The sequence below is a fragment of the Acomys minous genome, assembly GCF_964271855.1.
Source record: "Acomys minous genome assembly, chromosome: 10".
Lineage (NCBI taxonomy): Eukaryota > Metazoa > Chordata > Mammalia > Rodentia > Muridae > Acomys > Acomys minous.
This window is the reverse complement of record NC_140491.1, coordinates 7,769,763-7,793,914: the sequence shown is the minus strand read 5'-3', so window position 1 is coordinate 7,793,914 and position 24,152 is coordinate 7,769,763. Positions and strand designations below refer to the sequence as shown.

General features: G+C 47.5%; 1 protein-coding gene across 4 annotated transcripts in view; it reads left to right on the top strand.

The window, feature by feature from the left end:
- The window catches only part of TBC1D1 (TBC1 domain family member 1), a 192,564-nt gene that overhangs the window by 151,515 nt on the left and 16,897 nt on the right, over nt 1-24,152 (top strand). For all 4 annotated transcript variants that reach the window (XM_084799507.1, XM_084799508.1, XM_084799509.1 and 1 more), the window contains 5 exons: nt 2,100-2,285; nt 5,775-5,936; nt 12,261-12,419; nt 20,104-20,348; nt 22,635-22,794. In XM_084799507.1, coding sequence (XP_084655633.1) covers nt 2,100-2,285; nt 5,775-5,936; nt 12,261-12,419; nt 20,104-20,348; nt 22,635-22,794 — 912 coding nt within the window. The remainder of the gene's footprint in view (nt 1-2,099; nt 2,286-5,774; nt 5,937-12,260; nt 12,420-20,103; nt 20,349-22,634; nt 22,795-24,152) is intronic.

The window sequence follows — 24,152 nt, the reverse complement described above, 5'->3', positions numbered from 1 at the left end:
TATCATTAAGGGGTATTGGCTTTTGTTTAAGGCTTTTTCTGCATCTAATGAGATGATCATGTCATTTTTTTTCCTTTCAGTTTATTTCTGGGGAGGATGGCATTTATCAACTTACATATGTTGAACTATCCCAGCCTCTCTGGGTTGAAACCTACTTAATCATGGTGGATGATCTTTTTGGTGTGTTGTTGGATTTGGTTTACAAATATTTTTGAGAATATTTGCATCTATGTTCCTAAGAGAAATTGGTCTGTAATTCATTTTCTTTGTCGAGTCTTTATGTGGTTTGAGTATCAGGATAACTGTGGTCTCATAAAATAAATTGAATAGTGTTTCTTCTGTTTCTGTTTTATGGAATAATTTGAGAAGTATTGTCATTAACTCTTTGAAAGTCTGGTAGAATTCCATGTTAAAACCATCTAGCCTGGGATTTTTTTTTTCAATTAGAGACTTTTAATTTCACTAGGGGTTATAGGTATGTTTAAATTGATTATATGATCTTCATCTAACTTCGGTAAGTGGTATCTATCAAGAAAATTATTTGGGTAATTTTGAGGCCCAAGCTTCCCATGAAGGTTGTTTCATTTGCAAATGTTAAGACCCACATTCCTTAACTTTCAGTATACACTGTAGCTCCTGGGGATGCTTGTGGTCATGCGAGGCCCAGTTGTACTTTGATCACTACTGCCATTAGTGCTAGGGTCACAGCAAGCAGGACGGACACTGTACATGTCTATAAGGAACTTGAAAGTTATAGTTTCGTGTGTTCCAGGAATGTGGTTTCTGCCGAGAGGCATATAGATTTGTGAAATGTGAGGAGCTGGATAAGACAGAAGTGTAGAAACTGATGTGGGAACACTTGGAAGTTGTTGAGCAGCTGGCTTCTGAGCCCGGCAGACAATGGACCGAAATCCTGTGCACCTGCTGTGCACCTGCTTGCCCATTCGGTTGGACATTCTGGGCCTTAGTTTCCTTTTCAGACAGTTGTAGGTCAAGGTAGATAAATGCGCAATGCCGCTAGCGCCCTGCACGTGATGGGAGATGTGTTAACAGCCTCAGTTCACATTGTCTCTTAAGTACATGTAGCGTGCTCAGGTTACCTGACTCTGACAGTAGGATGCTTGTGTAAGCCAGGCTGCTGTGTTCCCATGCTGGTTTCCTGCTGCCTAGCTACGTGATGTTGGGAAAGTCTCTCAAGCACCTATACCTTCTTTGTTTGATTGATAAAACTAACTACCGGTGTCTTAGGCTGGTTGTGTTAAACAAATGGTTATAGAAACATAATAGCGCTGGGCAGTGGTGGCTCACACCTTTAATCCCTGCGTTGGGAGGCAGAGGCAGGTGGGTCACTGTGAGTTTGAGGCCAGCCTAGTCTACAAAGTGAGTCCAGGACAGTCAAGGCTACACAGAGAAACCCTGTGTTGAACTGCCCCCCAAAAGAAACATAATAGCAACTATATGATTGTCTTTAAACATTTCCCCAACTACTCAAGCTTTTGCTTCCTATTTAATGTGTCGTTTATTTCCTGTTTATGACTTATACATAGTTTATTGTGGTGAATATTAAAGCATAGTTTTACGTCACATTTATTTATTTTTGTTTGTTTATTTGTATGTGGGGCAGAGGCAAGCATGCATTTACCACAGCACTCATGTGAAGACGAGAGGACAATTTTGGGGAGTCATGTGGGTCCTGGGGATCAGACTCAGGTTGCCAGCCTTAGTGACAAGCACCTTCACCTGCTGAGCCATCTTGCTGGCTTCAGAACATAAATTTTACATTTGGTGGATACCATGTCTTAACTAATTGAGCAGAAATTTCTGAGTTGATAAAGCATTTGAATGTGTACTGTTTGTTGTTGAAAAAACAGACCGTTCCGAGGCTGGTGGGATGACTCAGTGGGTAAAAGTGCTTACCGTGTGAGCCCATGACCTGAGTTCAATCACAGGGCCCCACGCACAGGTGGACGGAGAGAACCAACTCCACAGAGTTGTCACACACACACACACACACACACACACACACACACACACACACACACACACACGATTTGCAAAGGAAAGAAATAACATCCTGCAATGTCCTTTTTTATTTCCAGATTATTCCGAGCTGGGAGAGCTCCCTCCACGCTCCCCTTTAGAGCCAGTATGTGAAGACAGACCGTTTGGCCCTGTACCGGAAGAGAAGAAGAGGACATCACGCGAGCTTCGGGAGCTGTGGAAGAAGGCGATTCTGCAGCAGATCCTGTTGCTCAGGATGGAGAAGGAGAATCAGAAGCTACAAGGTCTGTCTGGGGTGTGATGCTGGCTCATGCCTGATCCCTAAAGGCTGGGTACAGCCTGGGGTGTGATACTGGTGCCCGTGCCTGACCCCTGCAGGCTGGGTACAGTCTGGGGTGTGACTCTGGTACTCGTGCCTGACCCCTGCAGGCTGGGTACAGCCTGGGGTGTGACGCTAGTGCTCGTGCCTGACCCCTGCAGGCTGGGTACAGTCTGGGGTGTGACGCTGGCGCCCGTGCCTGACCCCTGCAGGCTGGATATAGCCTGGGGTGTGACGCTGGTGCTCGTGCCTGACCCCTGCAGGCTGGGTATAGCCTGGGGTGTGACGCTAGTGCTCGTGCCTGACCCCTGCAGGCTGGGTACAGTCTGGGGTGTGACACTGGCGTCCATGCCTGACCCCTGCAGGCTGGGTACAGCCCTAACCAACAGTCAAGGTGGCCTCGCATACGTGAATGCCTGTCACGTCTGTTTACTTTTTCAAAGTGATGGTGACACCATTTACTTCCCAGACATTTAAAGGGGTCTTACCAACTTACCTGTCTGCTACAGATTCCTGCATGACGTTATGAGCACCATGTCTAGAACTTCGAGGTATAAGCTGCCATTTAAGCTCTAACCCTCAAAAGTGGCTTATATTATTTGTTTAATCGGTTGGTTAGTTTTATGGTGGGTTTATTTATTTTTTTTAGATCCCTAGCCACAGATTCTGCCTGGGCATTGAAAATAAACTGATTCTATGTAAATCCTTAAAGTATATACCTCCATTTTATGTGGCTATTGATGAGTTCCTGAAAAAGAAAGTTATCTCAGCTTTACCTATATAAATACCATTATCAAAATATGACAGGAACTTAGAAAGCTTATATTTGTATTTCCTGTTTCAAGATTTGAATCAATAGATGTCATTTTTTCAGAGTAGCTTAAGCAGCTGCGTGTATGTTCCCTGTGGGAACCAAGTTGGTTCCGGGGTATGAACCACTGCCTGGATTTGAACTCCTAAAGATTTTGAGTGAGATGTCTGAGCATACCCTCCCAAAGGGAGGCTGTAGCAGGAGGTTCACTCATGGTACCAGTCATTTTCCTTGGTCACAGGTTTTTGTCTTTTAACTAGGACCCTGAAGCCTGAATGGAGCTGAAAGTAACTAGGGCACTAGATCTTACGAATAAACTCTGAGACTGTGTTATGTCCCGTGAGGCGCTGTTGGCTGGAGCTCTCTGCTGCTCTGCTTGGCTGATGTCGTAGTGAGGAGCTAGATATCCTCTCATGCTCGGACAGGGACAGGGAATCCAGCTCCTGCTGCCGAGGAAGGAGAGACTGAGGAAGTGTACAGTGATTAAGAGTCAACATGGATGCTGTCCTTGATCAGAAAGAAGCCATCTGAAGTATTAAAACCTTTTGATGGGCTGGTCGTCCAGCAGTTGGAACAGCTGCTTAGAAATGACGCCAGTGCTCACTGCCGAGAGCGTGGAAGCTGAGAGCATGTTGTTCTGTTAGGGTGTTGTTAGCAGGTCAATATTAAGCTTTCTCCTACATCATCTTCCACTGTTTTCTTGTGTACGCTTGATAGTTGTAAAAATGGACATCTGAAAAAATGTGATGCGACAAAGAGCATCCAAAGATGCCTGAGCTCCTTCTGTGTTGACCATCCATCTGTCCATCCATCCACCCATCCATCCACTCATCCATCCATCCATCATCTATCCATCCATCCATCATCTATCCATCCATCCATCATCTATCCATCCATCCATTATCCATCCATCCATCCATCCATCCATCCTTCCATCTGCTGGGCATGGAACCTGCTTGTAGGAGTGGTTTGTATCCCCAGTCATACTTCACTGGAGAAAACTAGTTTTTCTTTTGCCAGTAGTTATCAATTAGAGATAGCTTCTGGGTTAGGGATAGGGGCTTTTGTCCACTTGTCCTCTCAGCATTGGGACCCATGTGGCACGGACCCCTGTAGACATGCTGCCACAGCCTCTATGAGTTCATATGTGCATCTGTCTGTCCTGATATGTTTAAAGGTGTTGCTTCCTTGGTGTCCCCCACCCCCGCAGTCCTTCTGCCTCCTCTTCCGTAAGGTGCCCTGAGCCCTGAGGACGGAATTGACGGAGACCTACTGTTCAGAACTCAGTGGTCAAAGTTCTCTCACTTTCTGTACATTGGCTGTGGACCTCTATGCTTGTTCCCAGCTAGTGTAGAAGGAATCTTCTTTGTTTAGTCAGGGCATTTATTTATTTACTTTATTTTTAATTTTTTCACCTTGTCTTTTGTGTATCTATATATAATAGCTTCCAGTTTTGTGTTTTTATGGGATTCCTATGTATGTAAACATGTGTGTCTGTATCTATATTTGTTTCTTTGGCTTTTTTTCTTCTGTTTGTTTTGTCCTATTCCAATTTATCTTTTATTATTATTATTTAGATAACTGTTTTCTAGTGGGAGGCAGAAAGGGGGTGAATTTAGATGGGAGAAAGTGGAAAGGATCACAGAGACATTGGTGGAGGGGTAACTGTAATCAGAATATATTATATGAAAATAATCTATTTGCAATAAAAAATAGAAACTAAATATGTTGCACATATCAATATACATAAGAAAATTATAATAAAGATTAAACAAAATAAATATAAATAAAACTATTTCATAGGCTTGTGTGATAATTCAATAAGCAAAGACACTTGCCACACAAGCTTTATGGCCTGAGTTCAGTCCTTCGAACCCACAGGAATTTATTGAGCTGACACTATGGGGTCTGCCAAGCTCTTTTGAGCTGCAGACCCTGAGGAACACAAGCATGGGCTTTTTATACCACTTACAGAAGCAGAACTTAGCAGAGAAACTTGATTGGTTAATAGACTTTGGGACTTTGTTAGTTGGGGAGGGGTAAGTACAATTTTGGGATAGTGAAAAATTTTAAACACAATCTGTAACACAAACTGGCTGTCTTTGAGTCAAGCTGGGCTCTAAACATAAGCTAGCTATCCTTGAGTCAAGCTGGACTCTTTATTTTATTTTATTTTTTTACTTTATTTGTATATGAGTGCTTTATCTGCCAAAGAGGGCATCAGATCACATTATGGATGGTTGTGAGCCACCTTGTGGTTGCTGGGAATTGAACTCAGGACCTCTGCAAGAGCAGGCGGCTCTCTTAACCACTGAGCCATCTCTGCAGCCCCTGGACTATTTATTATCTTTAAACACAAATCTAGTTGTTTTCAGGACAAGCTGGAGTCTTCAAGGTTTCTCTTGTCCCTGCCACACACAGTGATCTGATATTGCTGTCTGTCCTTGGTTCAGGCTGGGCTCTCTAGAAATGTACATACTTTGGTCTTAGCGGGTCTCCTTAAGGGAGGACCGGGTTCCTTCATTCCCCCATTTTCTATTGTAACTATTTCAATCTCGAAATAGTGAGCAGGGGCCAGGGGGGGGTCACTCCAGGTTACCACCCTGGGGCTTCTACTCAGCTGCCCTCCCTTGTCTCTTCCAGCCTCTGAGAGTGATTTGCTGAACAAACGCCTAAAGCTGGACTATGAAGAAATCACTCCTTGTCTTAAAGAAGTAACTGCGGTATGGGAAAAGATGCTTAGCACTCCAGGAAGATCCAAAACTAAGTTTGACATGGAAAAGATGCATTCAGCTGTTGGGCAAGGTGAGCTCTCTGTCAGTGGCTGTCTTGCCAGCCTCACCCTTCGTGGTGACCAGAAGGCTAGAAGGGTGGAGTGAAGATATTTGCAAATCTAATTTTCATCTTTACTCTCTGTATTTCCAAATGTCTAACTGATTAACATGGTTCCATCACATTTCATGATATTAATTATCTTCATTAAAATGCCTGAAAAACCAGGGACCAGTATGTTGACAGGGAAACCCAAGGCGAAGTTGCCTGTGAACGAAATAGTGATGTGATGCATCAAATTGGAATCGTAAAAAGGAATGGTGCTGGCTGGGCAGTGGTGGCGCACACCTTTAATCCCAGCACTTGGGAGGCAGAGGCAGGTGGATCACTGTGAGTTCGAGTCCAGCCTCATCTACAAAACGAGTCCAGGACAGTCAAGGCTACACAGAGAACACTGTCTCGAAAAAACAACAACAACAACAACAAAAAAGGACTGGTGTGTGGTTTCTTGCCAGTTGGGTATCCTCAGGGAAACAACAGACTGCTCAGCTCACCTTCCCGGCAGGTGGTCTGGTTTGGGCCCCAGTCTAGGTAAGCATTTTGTTGTGTAATCTGAAGCAAAGACTTTTCTTTCTTCTTTTTGTTTTTGTTTTTGTTTTTGTTTTTGTTTTTGTTTTTTTGTTTTTTTTGTTTTTGTTTTTGTTTTTCAAGACAGGGTTTTTTTGTGTAGCCTTGGCTGTCCTAGACTTGCTTTGTAGATGAGGCTGGCCTCAAACTCACAGCTATCCACCTGCCTCTGCCTTCTGAGTACTGGGATTAAAGGTGTGCACCAGCACATCTGGGGTATTTCACTTTTGATTGTGTGTGTACTTGTGAGTACAAATGGCCACAGACAGAGGCATTGGGTCCCTGGAGGCAGTTAAGGGTGGTTGTCAGTTACTTGATATGGAAATCAAACCCAGGGTCTGTTAGCTTCTGAGCCTTGGTTTGCACCTGTGCAAGGTGTGACAGTGAAGAGCAGATGACCCCGTAGTGTGGCACATGCGTCTGCTGTCCTGGGGGAAGGGTGCGGAGTTTGGGTGCCTTTCAGTGTTGTCTGTGGGTCTGAATTTGCTTTGGATTGGAAGTTCTTAAAGAATGGAAAACTACATTTTAGAGCTTAGTTTAGGTGAATTTTGGTTTTGAAGAAAAGCAAAAACGACTTCTCTTGAAGTGGATCTTGAAGTGGGAGTGGGAGCCTCCTGACAGTAATCCGCTTTTCCTGCGACTGAGCCCTGTGCAGCCTGGTTCTGAATGAGGGGTGCAGATACACATCATCGTTGTCCAGAGCAAACAGCCTACGCAGGTTACACATTGCCAAGTGGCTTAAAAGAACTGAACAGTGTTTCTGCCACACTCCTCTTTGAAAAATAGATTCATTTATTTTTATTTTTTATGCCGACATTTTGTCTATATACCATCTGCATGTTTGGTGCCCGAAAAGGTAAGAAGAAGGTGTCAGATCCCCTTGAACTGGAGTTATTAACAGTTGTGAACCAGCACGTGGATACTAAGAATTGAACTCAAGTTTCCTGAAAGAGTGGCCAGTCGTCTCTTTAACGACGGAGCTGTCACTCCAGCCCTTTTAGGCACAATTAAAAACCTTTTGCTATGTTAGGGAGATACCTCAGTGGTTGCGGCACTGTGTGTGCAAACATGAGGACCTGAACCATGTAAAACTTAGACAGCTGTGGTATCTACCCATAAGTCCAGTGCTCAAGAGGCAACGACAGGAGTCCCTAAGGCTGGCTGGCTAGGCTAATGGGACCTCCAGGTTCGATGAGAGACCCTGACTCAAAAAATAAAGTGGAAGCCTGGTCTACAAAGTGAGTCCAGGACAGCCAAGGCTACACAGAGAAACCCTGTCTCGAAAAACCAAAAAATAAAGTGGAGAGCTATTGAGGAAAACACTTGACGTCAAATTTGGGCCATTATATGCACATGTGTGCACCCAGCCCACGCCCACATTTCAAACAAACGCATGCAAAAATAAGAAATATTTTCCTGAGCTATGACAGCATGGGTTTTAGTCCTCAAGATGACTTGGGTGACAGTGGCCTTGGGCCCTCAGCCTGCAGGAATCTTCATCACATGCCAAGCCATCTCTGGTCCGCATGCTTCACTCAAGCCTCAGTGTATGTGGGATGAGGCTGGAGGCACATTCTACCCAGGCAGCGGCTTCCAGTACAACCCTGGAGTGGTGTCTTCGCCTTACTGCATTTCGGCCTCCTGGCTGGCAGCAGGAGGAAGCCTGGCCCAAGTTGTTCTTGCACTGCCTTGCTCTTCTGGTGAGTTTTGACCCATCATGGCTGCTGCAGTATGACCTTTACACTAGGCAGTTACAGATAGGTGTTTTGAAAACTTAGAAAGCAGAGGTGAGTGCGCCCGCCTCTCCTCTTCACAGTAAACTAGATGACGTTCTGAACTGGCACCTCAGAAGTAGTCGCCTGCTCCCTGGCAGCTGCTCCAAATGTTTGTGCTCCTCAGAGGTCTGGCACCTGGCCTTTTGTTTCCTGTCGTGTGCAGTGAGGGGGTTGATAGCCTGCAGGTACCTAGACCCTGTGGGCTGGAGGTGGGGAGGGAGGGGCACTTCATAGACTGGGGTAAGCCCGAGCAGATCTAGAATTCGTTTTGACCTCTCTGACTTGGTCGAAAAACGGCAGAGGCTCTTTCATCCAGTTTCAACACATGACAGTTTACCCACTTCAAACAAATGGCCACTGCTCATCTGAGTCCCAGAGTTTTTAAACGATATGAAACCAAAACGATGACGTCAACCTTTCAAGCGGAGGCTGTCACCTCAGAGACTGTGAAAGAGAGGGCAGTCCTTGTGTTAGTGATGAGGTCTTTCCTCCTAATAGGGACTTAGAAATATTTCCAAGTTGACATGAGATGGGAGTAGCAGGATTAAGGAGTCGACTTGGGAAAAGAAAGAATTCTGTGGAATATTAAGTAATTAAAAAGTTTTTGGGCTTTTTTGTTTTGGTTTGGTTTTCTAGACAGGGTTTCTCAGTGTAGCCTTGGCTTGTCCTAGACTTGCTTTATAGACCAGGCTGGCCTCGAACTCACAGTGATCCTCCTGCCTCTGCCTCCCAAGTGCTGGGATTAAAGGCATGTGCCACCATGCCCAACAAGTAATTAAAAGTTGACTGTGCATCAGATTTCTTCTTGAAAGATTGCAAGGTACTGAGTCCTAGAAGCAAGTCGCTGTCTTTCTCAGTAAGTTTCTGTGAAGTGGCCATGTAAACAATCAGCAGCATGGTCAGATGCAACTCCACTTACCTTCCACCAGCAACGCAGTTCCCACAAGCTTATTCTAGAAATTAAGCAGCCACAGATTGCTACAATAAAAATGTTCACTGTGGGGGCTGGAGAGGTGGCTCAGCGGTTAAGAGCACTGACTGCTCTTCCAGAGGTCCTGAGTTCAATTCCTAGCAACCACATGGTGGCTCACAACCATCTATAATGAGATCTGATGCCCTCTTCTGGCATGCAGGTGTACATGCAGGCAGAGCACTATATACATAATAATAAACAACTCTTTAAAAGAAATAGAAATTACAATGAGTGGTGGTGGTGCATGCCTTTAATCCCAGCACTCACTTGGGGGGTAGGGGGGGATGTCGATGCAGAAGCAGGTGGATCATTGTGTGTTCGAGGCCAGCCTGGTCTACAAAGCGAGTCCAGGACAGTCAAGGCTACACAGAGAAACTCTGTCTCGGGGGAAAAAATGTTCACTGTGCTATATTTTAGTAGCTGAAACCAAAACAAAGTGACCCAGCCATGAGACCATTTCATGCATATTCCTGGGAAACTACACAGTGGGCGTTTCCATTTTCTCGATGTAGAGAAACTCCCACAATGCATTTGCATATGTCTGGCTATAGATGGGCGAATGTGCCTCCTGGGTTATTTGGCACAGGCCCATGGACCCCCTCTTCTGTTGAAACAAGCACAGGGTCTCCTCCTCCCCCTACTTTCTGAAGCTTTCTGTTCTCAATTTTAGAACTGTATGTCCACTCTGGTTATGGGTGGATTTTTGCTTTTTGTCTTTATACCCTTTGCATTGCCAGAGGTTTTTTGGGGATGTTTGTTTGTCTTTGTTTTTTTTTGTTTTTGTTGTTGTTGTTTGTTGTTTTTTTTTTTCCTTTATAGCAGTAAGGGAGGATTTTCACATTAGTGAAAATCAACAGTTATTGGCACATGAGCTAGGTGAACAGGCTCTTGCCTAGCCAGAGTTCCCTGCCTACTGGCCTGCTTCGACTGGGCTTCCTCTTGAATTAGGAGGGAAGGACGCCTGCGCATGGTGGAGGGTGCCATGGGACACTCTGATGAGCAGCGGCACTGGGTCTGATCGCATGACTTCGTGCTTTAAATCTCAGACTCAACTAATCCTGTACCTTGAGAGTAGCTGGTACTCTCTGGTCACGTGGCCAGCACCCTTTCCTTGCCAGAATAAACCCTGACAAGTAGTACTAAGAGGAAATTGGATATCTCCCAACTCAGGAAGAATTTCCAGTTTGACAGAAAGTATTTGGTGAAAAAGCCCCTATGTAAATCACTCATCATGCTGACTATGGTCTAGGTCACTGTTGGCTTTTAGTCAGGGTTTGAAGTATTACAGATTTGCTCTGTTGGGAGGAGGGGAGGGCGAGGGAGAGATCTGAGTAGGAATGGTCAGGAAGGAGAAAAGAAGAGCTGATGGATATGTTAGGATCTGTTAGGTTCCTATTACTGCTATACAAATAACTCGAGATTTGGTGGCTAAAACAACACAAGTTGGCCAGCAAGACGGTTCAGTGTGTAGACAACTGTATGCAGGCCTGGTGGGCTGAGTTCAGTCTCTGGACAACGCAGGAAGGAAAGAGGCAGCTCCTGAGAATTGTCTTCTGACTGCCACGCAAGAATGGTGACACATATGTGCCACACACACACACACACACACACACAAAGTTTCTCTTTTAAAAAAAAAAACAGTTTCAAGACCTGTATAAGATCAAGTCACACAAAATTCCAGTGTGGAAAGGGGAGAGGACACGAAGTCCCACCTTTAGCCAGGGTGCTGTTTACAATTGACAGCTGCTGGCACAGGAAAGCAGTTTTCTCCAGTGGAGCATCGGTCGGATCCAGGGCAGGCCCGTGCTCAGACGTAGTGGACCAACACACTGCGTGGGGTTTTCGCGTGCTTTTTGTTTGTTTTGGCTTGGTATTTCTTAGGATTTTTCTTTTTCTTGCTTTATTTCGGATTTGAGAGAGAGAACATTAAGTCAGGGGTGTGCGGAGCTTCTCGGAGGCGTTAAGTCCTGACTTAGTTAGTTAGCTACAGCTGCAGAAGCCACTTTTAGCAGCTGCAGGGCTAGGAGGTGCACAGATCCTGTCAGAAGCCCGCTATTCATTCTCTGCTCAGTCTCTTCGAGTTGGTGCTGAGATAAACGTTTAAAGTGTGGGATGCCTTCCGTACACTTCTCCCAGGTTGATATACAAGCTGGAGAAGACTCAGCAGCTGGCCAAGGTACCCTGGCCCACCTGAGACACCTTCCTTCTGGTCGGCTCTCTTTCCTCTTCATCCTCCTTTAAGGTTTGGCTTGCATGAGGGAGGCTGTGAGATCTTGGTTGCTGCGGTGCAGAGAGCCACCTCTTCTTCCCCTGTGTCTGCCTCACTTAGTTTTCTCTTCTGAGTCATCCTGCTTACATTTCCTTAGCGCATTGTTAGTTGGCTTCAGGTTGGGTCGGGCTGGGAGTCCTGCCACGCTCACAGGTTTGCCCTTTGCAGGGTCTAACCTAAGCATTTCAGGGTCGTTTGAAAAGTGCAAGGCAAGAAGGCCAAGGCCAAGAGGGTGGTGTCAGGAGGGGAAAGGCTGCACATCTTCCGTTACTTCCTGTAATGGAGCGAGAGTTGCCTTCATTGGAGACCAGGCAATGGCATAGTCAGTAAAGTGTGGGCCTTACAAGCATGAGGACCTCAGTTTGGTTTTCAAACCCATGTGAAAACCTGGGAGTGACTGAGCACACTTGTAATCCCAGTGCTAGGGAGGCAGATCCCTGGGGCTCACTGGGCAGTCTAGCCTACTTGGGGTGGCATCCCATTACTCAATGGGATGCCACCCTTGGCCAGACCATGACTCTGACTCACTAAAGTGGATGGTGTCCCTGAGGAACACGCCTGAGGTTGTCTTCTGGCCTCCCCAGCCAGACTCACATGTCCCTGCACAGGCAAGCATACCCAGAGAATTTGCAGCAATGAAAAAAGATACAACTCATTTTTTTTTTTAAATCAATGATCTGAATTCTGGTTTAACATTTTCCATTCTGTTAAAGGTGTGCCACGCCATCACCGGGGTGAGATTTGGAAATTTCTAGCAGAGCAGTTCCACCTTAAACATCCATTTCCCAGTAAACAACAGCCAAAGGATGTGCCCTACAAAGAGCTCTTGAAGAAGCTGACCTCCCAGCAGCACGCCATTCTCATCGACCTTGGTGAGTCTGCCCGTCCACTGGAGGCAAGAGCGGAGGCTCCACCCCTGAGGAGTCAGAGAGACTGTCTGGGTCATTTAGTGATCTGCCCTTGGGGTTAGTAGTTGAAATGTTTTGTTTTGTTTTTCCGAGACAGGGTTTCTCTATGTACCTTGGCTGTCCTGGACTTGCTGTGTAGACCAGGCTGACCTTGAACTCACAGAGATCCCCCTGCCTCTGCCTCCCAAGTGCTAGGATTAAAGGCGTGTGCCACCACTGCCCAGCAGCAGTTGAAATTGAATGCCAGGACTTTTGTTTAAAACCCCTAGAGTGGTCACTGATGGCCTCTGAGAAATCATAAGTGTCTCCTTTTTTGCATGGTGCCTGGCTTGTTCTACTTAGCATGTTGCGGGGCATAGGGAGATGTAAGTTGTCACTAAGGCTGTTCATTGAAACAGAACTCTGGTTCAATTCAGTAACTCATATTTGCAAGGGATGTTTACAGTCCACTGAAGGAGCACGCTGGGAAACACATTGGCTTGGATCAGTTACAGGAGAAACACAGTAGCGTGGTTTAGTTTCAGAAACATTCTCTGGACTGTCAGAAAAGTTGTAGAAAGCTGTGTGTTTGCAGTTTCATCTTGGGTAGTGGCAGTGCCTCCCGGAATAGCTTTTAAAACACAAAAAGGAAGCAGTGTATTGGATCTGCAGTTGCCACGGGGAAGACCTGGCTGACTTAGGATATAATCATGCTGAACAGAGGAGACCTCTGCCTGTCCACGGCTAAGCAGGGATGGAGCTGGCACCATGGCTGTGCTCATCCGCTGCGGTGGAGCATGTGGTCCTGCTTTCAGAATGCCAGTTCCAGATGCTGAGGCTGTCCCCGCAGCCTGCCTTTGCTCAGGGCACTGCAGTGGCCCCGTTCTGTGGGTGCTTCCACTCCCTGCAGCCACAGTGGAGGTGAGCTGGGTCAGGCAGGAGTCAGAGTTTCAAGCCGCACACAGTAACCTCAAGCTTCCGTAGCTAGTTTCAGGCCACTCTCTAGTGCTGGCTTAAATGTCATCTCTCAGAGCTGTCCCTGACTGTAGCGTCTCCACCTGCGGGCTGGGCTTAGGTGCCCATGCCAAGGCCACCCTTCCCGTCCCACACGTTCTCCCCTGCTACTCAGCGCTGAGGTGATTGTTATTTGTTATCACTGCTGTCATTATTTAATGCTAATACTCCACTCTGCCTTGAGTTGAACGTCATAGGAAGTTAATCAATCCACATCATTTACTTTTCACAGCACTACACATAGGTAAGTGCAGAGAGGGTATGTGGCTTGTTCAAGCTCTCATAACTAACTTGCTGATGAGCAGGACGTGAGAACTGTGTCCGTCCCTCCTAACCCCTAGTTCTGCTCGGTGGGGCGCAGCCTTCTCAACTGCATGGACAGTGCCCGACACGCAGTAGGTACTCGGTGTCTCTTCCTGCCATGTTGACTGTGAGGCACTGCACTCACAGCTCCCATAGCTTCCCTGGCAAACTGACCCTCTATCCTAAGAAGTGAGGAAACTGAGGCCACACGAGCATCAGAGCAGAGGTTCTGGCCCTACCCACCATCATTCTGCCATCCCTAAGACTTCCAAGCTCCACAGGCTCCGTTGTTGCTAAGAAGATGCTAGTTCTGGGCAGGCAAAGGGCAATGCTGACAGGCATGGCCGAGCTCTAGCCAAAGCCCGTCTGGCCCAGGGACCCTGAAGATGGCTGTTTGTACATTGGCAGGAGCTGAGTTTGCTCATGTGATGAGCCCCAGGAACAGTGGCAGCATGTTCCTGTTATGTGAAGTGAGCTGAAATGTGAGCCGAGCAGGGGTAGGAGTGTGAAGGGGAGTGACGGATCTCTCTCCTGCTTTCTCCGCTCCCCCATAGGAGGGGGGGGGGAGGAGAGGAAATGGGAAAGATTTCACTCCCTGTTTTGCATTTTGTTCCATTGGTTTCCAGGCCACATCCCCTTGCTCTTCCGGTACAGGTCAGCCCTCTGCCTCTGACTGCCGTGATATCATCTTTCTGCAGAAAGAGAATGAAGTCCAGATTGGCCACAAGCAGCACTCCCTACCCCCAATCCCACCCCACCCCGCCAGCCCCGCCTCTACTTAGGAACAAGTGTCTATCTGAACCTCACTCAGCTCAGTGGCCTCTCCCCAGCCCCAGCCTCTCCCTTCTTCTCCCAAGGCAGCTGCGCCCATCCCCCACTGTGCTCTGACCCTTCTCTTTCCTCACCTCTGGCCCAGTGCTGGCCTGGCCTCTACTTTGAATGACCTCCAGACATCCTCCCTAGGGCTTGCAGAACCTCTATTTGCAGCTGTCCGTGCTCTAAGTTACCAGGCTCCTAGGACTTATCCTGGGGCCCTGCCAGTGTCAGCATTTGTCCCTGTGGGAACCAGCAGTCCTGGTTGCTGGAGTCCAGGTGCCCTTCTGCAGGGCCCTGCTCACCTGTGCATCGACATCACACAGGCCTGGCACAGAGGCCTCCAGCTCTGGCAGGACCGGTCTCACCCCACACCACCAGCTGTTGTTTAGTCCACGCTGTGTATTTTGTCTGTAGCAGGGCCTGGGCCCAGAGGAGGTGTGTAGTGTAGAGTGACGTCACAGTGCATAGCTTTCAAAGTGACCTTCCTATAGTGAGTGGCTGGAAGAAAAAGTACCATCCATGGGAAGTATTTTGGGTTTTTGTGGGTTTGTTTTCCCATCTCCTGCTTTATTTTATGAAATTGGCCTTTTGCTTGAACAGCTTTTTGCAAGATTTCTTCCTTCAAAGAGTAAAAATAGTAGACTTTAGAGTCTGGTTGTGTTCTCTAGTTTACAAATTGTGACTTCAGAGGTGTCTGGGCGCCATCTTTACACAGCCTGGTGTGGACTGTGTGCCGTGTGACTAGTTTACTACGGGAGTGTGATGCATAGGCCCAAGAGCTGGAGGAAGTGCTTTGTCAGGCTCTGTGCAGATCTCCTCAGTCCTGGTGCCTCTCGTGGCACCGACTGCAGCCAGCCAGCCAGGAATCTGTTGGCACCTTCTCCCCTCTGCTCTGTGGGTCACCGTCCTGGGTGGATAGATGGACTCCCACCATCCTGCTTTCTGTCTAGGGCTCCTGCTCGCTCTCTGGCTCCATTACTAGGGGTTGCTGGGAGTCCCAGATATCCCCCATTGGCACCCATCCTAGCTGGCTAGCAGTCAACTGTCTTTACCCACTTACCCTGTGTAGCCTCTCCTGTGATGGGAGGGACTGTGTCCAGTCAGGAGACACAGGGACCCCATTAAGTCACAGCAGGGGCTGGAACTGCCCCTCCCCTTTCTGGCTCAGCTCCTCACAGGCGTGTTACCATGTTTAAAGTTGTGGTACTGTGCAGCCTCTGCAATGGTCACGGGAGTCTCAGTGAGTCCCTGTAGCAGCTTTTCTGTTCCTTCCTGAGTCAGGAGCTCAGTGCCCAAGGCTAAGTCCTTTCCTGCCTCAGCCCGTTCCAGGTGTGCCACCCCTTCTGATATCAGTATTGTTGTAGATGAACTTCTTAGACTCCCCTCAGTGAAACCCAGATGGGCCCAGCCTGCTGTGCTGGTTGTGAGCGGAGAATATGTCCAGAAGAGTCAGTTGGTGAAGGGTCAGGTGAGGCACCGTCCTGGATTTCCTTCCCTCTAAATGTGTTTTAACCAGTGGCTTCACACCTGAGGAAGAGTTTTCTCTGTGCTTTTTTAGAATTCATAAAAGATGATTAGCCCTTCCTTGCTAACTGAGGAGTATGATAAAGCAGGGGAAACCCTTGCTGCTGAAAAACAGAAGCATGCCTAGAATTTTTCCTGTAGCCACACTAGCCCGTCTGTCCGGATTGAGACCAGACTCTGTCCTGTGGAAGTCAGTCCAACATCACAGCTTCAGTCTAGTAAATTCCTGCACCAGCAGCCCCACAGACTATCTCCCAGAATGTGAGCCTCTGACCGTGTCAAGATCTCAACAGGAACTTGCTTTTGTTTGGTCATTCTAAATATGCCCTGGCTGATGCTTCGTGTCAGTTGTCAATAGACAGAATTGGTGATCACTCAGAGCCAGAGCGGCCCGGGCATGCCTGTACGGATAATCTTGGGAAGGCCTCTCTGTCTAAACTGTGAGCAAGAACGCTCCAAGGCAGGGGATCCTGGGCAGCGTGAGGTGCGGAAGATGCCCTAAACACTGGTGTGCACACACTCACTGCTCTTTTCTGTCTTCGGACATAATGTGGCCAGCTGCTCCCGGCTCCTGCAGCCTTGACCTCCCTTCCATGATAGAGCACAGCTCAACTGTGAAGCAAAGTAACTCCTTTCTCTCACGTTGCTTGTGTCGGACGGAGACTTTTATCACAGCAACAGCAGCAGAAACTAAGATGCCCTGTAACTGTGCAGTGATAGAACAAAGCATGAGTGACGACACGAGTAAAGTGGAGTGCGGTTTCATCCCTTCATAGACGACTAAAGTCTTCTGCACTCTTCTCACCCGTCAGCGTCTGCCAGCCACTGCTTAGCAACCATCTCCTCCCAACACCTCAAAAGATGTCTGGTGTTTAGATTTCAGTGTTAAGACTTGGCAGTATCCGGTTTACGCTGCCACCCTGGGATCCTGGGCGGGAGGTTGGCACAGCTGTTCACGTGCAGAGCCCCGGGAGTAGTCCCAGCAGTCCCAGTGTTCACACTGATGCTTCTGGAAGCTGAGGCACTTAGGAAAGAGATCAAACAGCGCCATTAGCTGCCATTGCAAAGGGTCTCCTTGAGCAGCTGGATGTGCGGTGCACTTTAGGAAGCACCCTTCAATAGGAGGACGGGGACACACACACACACACACACACACCAAAGGGGACATCTGGTGTCTTGCTGTGTCATTTTCCACCCCATGCCTTTGAGATAGTGCCTCTCTCTGAAGCTGGAGCTAAGCTGGTGGCCAGCAACCCTCCTGTCTCCACCCTCCCAGGGTGCTGGAATATCGACATGCATATGACCACGCCCAGCTCTGTATGTGGATTCTGGGGGTTTGAACTCGGTTTTCTGTGCTTTTGTGCAGCAAATGCTGTTACCCACTGAGCCACCGCCCCAGCCCACAGGAGTTCCCTTGTGCACATTTGACAGTTTTATTTAACAGTCTCTTTTGGTCTGTGAAGGCAGGGTCTCCTTTAGGAGAGATTGAAAGGGCCTGTGATTCTCTACCTCATGGTAAATTATAAAATGTAGTTTACTAACGTCTCCTTATTCCAATGCATGTGTGCAAGAACTCCTCAGTTTCTCCTCCTTTCTCTGGCGAGGCTTTGCCAGACCCAGTGCTACACTAGGGCTTGTTCTGCCTGGCTTGTTGCAGGAGAGACTTGGCCCTGGACTTTGATTTTATTATTCCCAAAGTCTGGACCAACATAGCAAACAGCTGGCAATGTTTTATCTGGAGTCACCAGGCTCTGAGTGAGCAGTGAGGTATGTCGGCCTGACATGCCCTTGGACATATGTCACACAGGGCCAGGCCTGCGTCGGTGGCTCTCCCATGAGGCCTTCTGAGTGTGCTCTCTCTCCTCCCCGGTGCCGGGGGAACATTTTCTGACCATCTTCTGCTCATGGCTGGAGGCTGCCATACTAGCACTGGCTTCAAGAGAGTGGGAAACGCTGTTAATCCAAGTCGTCCGTTCTCTTCCTTAGGCTGTCTTCCCTTTTTTTTTTGGATTTGCAGCCAGGAAGGAGGATAAGCTGTGTTTGTCTGGAACAAGTGTTTCCTAACTTGGGAGGTCAGGATCCCCACCCCCACCCCTCTCTGTCTCTGTCTCTCTGTCTTTCTCTCTCTCTCCCTTTTAAAAGATTTCTTTATTATGCATGCAGTGTTCTACCTGCAGGCCAGAAGAGGGCACCAGATTACATTATAGAAGGCTAGAGACCACCATGCGGCGGCTGGGAATTGAACTCAGGACCCTTGGTAGACCAGACAGTGCGCTTAACCTCTGAGCCATCTCTCCAGCCCCCCTTTCTCTTTTAAAATCAAGTTGCCCAAAGAGCTTTGGCTTATGTGGCATGAATAGTCCTCTTCCCTTTTAAAAAGACTTATTTATTTACTTACTTATTGGGTGAGCCCACATCTCACATGACAGTGGGAGAACAACTTGGATGGGTCAGTTCGCTTTCAACCTTGTAGGTTCTTGCACTGAGCTCAGGTTGCCAGGCGTGGAGGCCAGCTGGGCCACCTCACCATCCCACCATCTGTCAGGTGGGGAAGATTCCTTCCACCTGGGAGCCAGGGAGGGGATGGGGGGAAAGACGCTGCCTGGTTTTGGTAATCTAAGGAGAGTGTGCTCTTGGCCCATTCAGTACAGAAGCCGGAAGTGGCTGTTGAGTCCTTGAAATGGGATGAGCCCAAATTACGATGCGCTGTCATTCAAAAGAACCCACTGGAATGCTATGGCATATGACATATCAAAGTGCCTTGACATTTTGGTATTCGTCACATATTAAGATGTTAGCAGGGGGCTGGAGAGATGGCTCAGCGGTTAAGAGCACTGACTGGTCTTCCAGAGGTCATGAGTTCAATCCCCAGCAACCACATGGTGGCTCACAGCCATCCACAATGAGATCTGGTGCCCTCTCCTGGCCTGCAGGTATACATACAAGCAGAACACTGTATACATAATAAATAAATATTTTTAAAAAGGATGTTAACATTGTATATGTTGGTTTAAACAAAACACTCAAATTAATTCCAGTAACTTTAAATTTATTGTGTATATACATGATATGTACATGTGGGTAGGTGTGCTATGGTGCATGCGTGGAAATCTGAGGACAGCTCTGTTTTGTGAGTCAATTTTCTCCTTCCACCCTTACATAGGTTCCAAGGACTGGGCTTGGTCCACCAGGCTTACATACACTGGCAGTATCCTTTTGCCCACTGAGCTATCTTGTTGGCCCCACCTGAAGCTGTTAAATTTCCTTTATATCTTACATCATAGTTGCATGCACCTGTTACTCAGAGCCTAACAAAAGCACCTTGCCTGTTCTGTTCCTGTGTGCACATTCAGTGCTGTGCATAGCCACACTGGGGCTCGGAGACCCCAGGGACCCTCACTGAGAGGCTGGGCAGTGAGTGTGCCTAGCTCCAGGTTAGTGAAAGGTGTGTCTGTTCTGTGTGCACTGCTGCTTACTTCTCCCTAGCAGTAGGGTGACGTATACATGGAGTATTTGGGAAATAAAGGCATGTATTACCACACCCAGCAGCTTTCTTGGTTTTGATTGAACAACAGACATTTACCAGACCTAAAGGTAGTTATAATTTCTTTCACCTAAACCACCACTTTAAAAAAAAAAAAAGTCACAAACTGGCCACTGGGTGTGGTGGCGCAGCCTTTAATCCCAGCACTCAGGAGGCAAAGGCAGGTGGATCTCTGTGAGATAGAAGTCAGCCTGATCTCCACAGAGAATTAGAGGCCAGCCTGGTCTACACAGCAAGTTCCGGGCCAGCCAGAGCTACAAACTGAGACCCAGTCTCAGAAACAAATCAAGTAAACACAATGAAACTTGATAAGTTGCTGGTTTTTCATTGCAAATACTCCTGTAGGGCCCCCCAGCTGAGCACATTCACAGAGCAGAAGGTGGTGCTACAGACACACTGATGGCTAGGGCGTGTCACCTAAAGATCTCGCCCCTTGTATGCGACACCTGACGTGTGTTCTTTTCCCAGGGCGAACCTTTCCAACACACCCGTACTTCTCTGCACAGCTTGGAGCGGGTCAGCTGTCACTTTACAACATTCTGAAAGCCTACTCGCTCCTGGACCAGGAAGTGGGATACTGCCAAGGCCTCAGCTTTGTGGCAGGCATTTTGCTTCTTCATATGAGTGAGGAAGAAGCATTCAAGATGCTCAAGTTCCTGATGTTTGACATGGGGCTACGGAAACAATATCGGCCAGACATGATTATTTTACAGGTACCAAGCACCCTGTGATGTAAATAAAAAGATGCTGAAGATGTGCATCCTCCGCCTCGTGAGGATGTAGGTTCTTGCCCTCTGATAACTTGCTGGGGATAACTCACTGTGTTAGCCATTGCTCTGTGTGCTTCCCATGAGGGCTCTCAGGATGATGCTGTTAATTGGCTCGGCCTGTAGACAGGAAAACGGAGGCTCGGATGACTATGAGCTTGTTCATGGCACACAGCTTGCCATTGGCAGAGGTGGGACTTAAATCCAGGCCTGTGTGGCTCCAGGGCCTGACCTCTTACCCCTTCCCTTAGCCTCCCTGCAGTGTAACTGGTGCCTCCAAGCCTGTGATCTGCTCTGTCTTCTGCCTAGGACCCTCTCTCTGTCTCCCGTCATCCCGGGTTCAGCTCCTCTGTCATGTTTGGTATCACAGAAGTTCTTCCTGCCTCTGCTAACACTGGGTCCCCTCACTTCCACCCTAGACACACTGTTTCGTGCTACCTTGCCTCATGCCTTCAGGACAACACATTTCCTGTCATAAATCACCCTAGTTATTTACTGCCTACATTCTCGTGTCCTGATTTCCTTAATGGGAGTTTTGTTGAGTTATGCCTGTAGTTTCTAGTAGTGCCTGGAATGGACTAGAAACACTGTAAGTATTTGATGAATGAACAAGTTCATCAAAAGAAAAGCAAGCTGGGCTTGATGCTGTACGCCTCGCTTATAGGAGATGGTAGCAGAAGACTCCAAAGTTGTAAGCTGTCCCGGCCTATCCAGTGAGTTTGGTCTGGCTATTTCGTGAGGCCCTGACTCAAAAACAAACCCCTGTAGCTCAGGGGTTGAGTGTTTTTTCAACACATGGCGAAGTCTTGGGTTCTAACCCCAGCTTCCAGGCAGGGAGGGAGGAGGATAAGGTAGGAGGAAAACCAGAAACAACAGTGCACCTAGCTTGTCAAGCACGTGATGGCTGCTTTCCAGAGGTGATGTGGGACTGTCCCTAAGCATTGCTTAGCTGTAGGTGGGATATGTTCATTTGTTCATTTCCCAGGAGGATTCCATAAAACCTCAGGGCTTTAGAATATACCATTAGAGCTAAGGACTTCAGTTGAAAATGCCAGTATGTTGGCGCAAACCTTTAATCCCAGCACTCAGGAGGCAGAGGCAGGTGGATCACTGTTAGTTCAAAGCCAGCCTGACCTACAAAGCAAATCTAGGACAACCAAGGCTACACAGAGAAACCCTGTCTCGAAAAGCCAAAAAAGAAAAAGAAAGAAAATACCATACCAGTATGTCATTAAAAGTCCATTTGGCTCTCCTGTAAGTTTGAACATGAATCTCACAAAGGGAAGCCAGCCACTATAAGACTTGGCTCCCACAGTCGGGCTCTTCCTACACCTCCTCCACTGTCTTTATAGTGTGGCACCGTCACCAGTGTGGAGCGCTCTGACTCTATGGCACTTAGCATACACCACGCACTTTCTCTGCTTCAGTGGCATTAGACTTGTAGATGCAGAGCCACAGTGAGCACTGAAGAAAACTTCCGGTCTAAGCCCTGAGAGGAGGCATCTTTCTTTTCTCCACTTCCGGATGTTCTATCCAACACAGAGTGTCTTGTCAGATTCTGGCTGTTCCCTTGGTTATCTTGTTTTTAGGTCCAGACGTGAGATCTCTGGGCTGCACAGAACTGGGTTAAGCTTCCTGCTTTTGGATTCCCTGAAAAGGCATCCTTTGACCCTAGAGTCTAGAGAACTTTAGCTTGAAAAGTTGTTCAGTTCATCTTAAGCACTTCTTGTTTTAAGTTGCCCAGAATCTATGTGTTTCTGTGCTCTAAACCTAAAGAGATTAGACTCACCCTGCCCATGGAGTGCTTTGGGGAGTCCAGAGAAAACTGACTGTCAGGTGCAGGCTTACTCTCGGAAACATGATAAAGGTGCCCTTGCTTTACTTTTAGCAGGAGCTTTTTGTTTGAAATTCCTCTTGGCTGCACTTTTCCTAGGAATGTGTATTTGTAAGGAAAATTTTTAGATGTTTGCATAGGCAGACATTTAGGGTTCCTTAGCCATGGAGCACAAGGGGGTGATGTCGGAAGTGGAAGCAGACCCAGCATTATCATCCTGGGCCTCTTCCATGGACCTCATGTGAGCCTGTTCCCCAGAAGCTCTGATTGGATACATTACTCAGAGGTCAGTGGATACCCTAAGCCAAATACAGCATCGATGGGGCTAAGAATCCCCTCCCACTCCATGAGATGAGTAAGTCCATAGTCCCAGCCCCTGTGCGTGTGTGTTCCCACAGATCCAGATGTACCAGCTGTCACGGCTCCTCCATGACTACCACAGAGACCTCTACAACCACCTGGAAGAGCATGAGATCGGCCCCAGCCTCTACGCAGCGCCTTGGTTTCTCACCGTGTTCGCCTCACAGTTCCCACTTGGCTTTGTAGCCAGAGTCTTTGGTGAGCTTCCTCCGTCTGTCGGCCAGCCAGCATTCTCCTGTCATTAAGCAACATTTATTGCCACCCGATGGTAGTTTGCTTGTTTTTTGTTGTTGTTTTAAGATTCATTTATTTATTTATTATTATATATACAGTGTTCTGCCTGCATGTGCACCTGCAGGCCAGCGAGGGTATCAGATCACATTATAGATGGCTGTGAGCCACCATGTGGTTGCTGGGAATTGAACTCAGGACCTCTGGAGGAGCAGTCAGTGCCCTTAACCTCTTAACCTCTGAGCCATCTCTCCAGCCCACTTGGGTTTTATAAGTGTATAGTCAGACTTGGTTTGGAGCTGTTCAGGTCCTGGTTAACTTCTGATAACCCTGGGCCTGGCCTAGGAGTCCTCATCTTGTGAGTGTAGGTCAGATCCTGCTCCACACAGCCCCTCCCATTAGTCACCTCTAATACTTAGAAACATACGTAATATCATACTTTGAAGATTTATTTTTAGGACAGGTGTGTGTGTGTGTGTGTGTGTGTGTGTGTGTGTGTGTGTGTGTGTGTGTGTGTGTTCGTTTATACATGTAGTAGCCAGAGGATGATATGAGGCATCTTCCATTATCCTTTCCCACATTATTTTTTGAGAAAGTATCTCTCATTGATTGGCTGGCCAGTAAACCCAGACAACCTCCTGTCTCTACCTGTTCAGAACTGTCTAGAATTTGTACCATGATACCCTGCTTTTATGTGGGTACCAACCTAGTTCCTCATGCTTGCATGGCAAGTGCTTACCATCTCCTCAGCCTCACACAGAGCATCTTACGGGCCTTTCAGAAGCATTGAGCACATGCTGTTTTGCCTATACTTTGAAAAGACATGATTCTAAATTCAAAAAATGCCAAAACTTGGTTTTGAGGTTTTTATTGTTTTTTTGTTTTTAAATTTAAGTATATATGTGTATGCCTCTGTGAGTGAATGTCCAAGAGGCCAGAGGAGTACAGTATTCTTTGGAACTGTAGTTAGAGGTCGCGTGAACTGCCTGACATGGGTGTGAGGGCATTAACGTGGTCCTCTGGAATAGCAGACCGCGCTCTTAACCGCTGAGCCAGCCAGCCCTTAACACGTGTGTTTGAGTGTAAGTGAGCTGGCTTCCTTTCCCCTCAGCAGAGTGCGGGACTCCTAGCTTTGTCTCCTCCTGTCTGTCCACAAGAGCCTCTGGAGACTCTCCCTCTGTGGCAGGACTGCGCTCTTCAAACCCTCATGACTGCTCCTGTACACTCTCCCCAGGTTGACTGACTCAAGGCAGCTAGAGAGTAGACGTTGCCTCAGTTAGGCAGATTGGGAGATTTCATGACTTTTAGACTATAGGGCTAAAAAA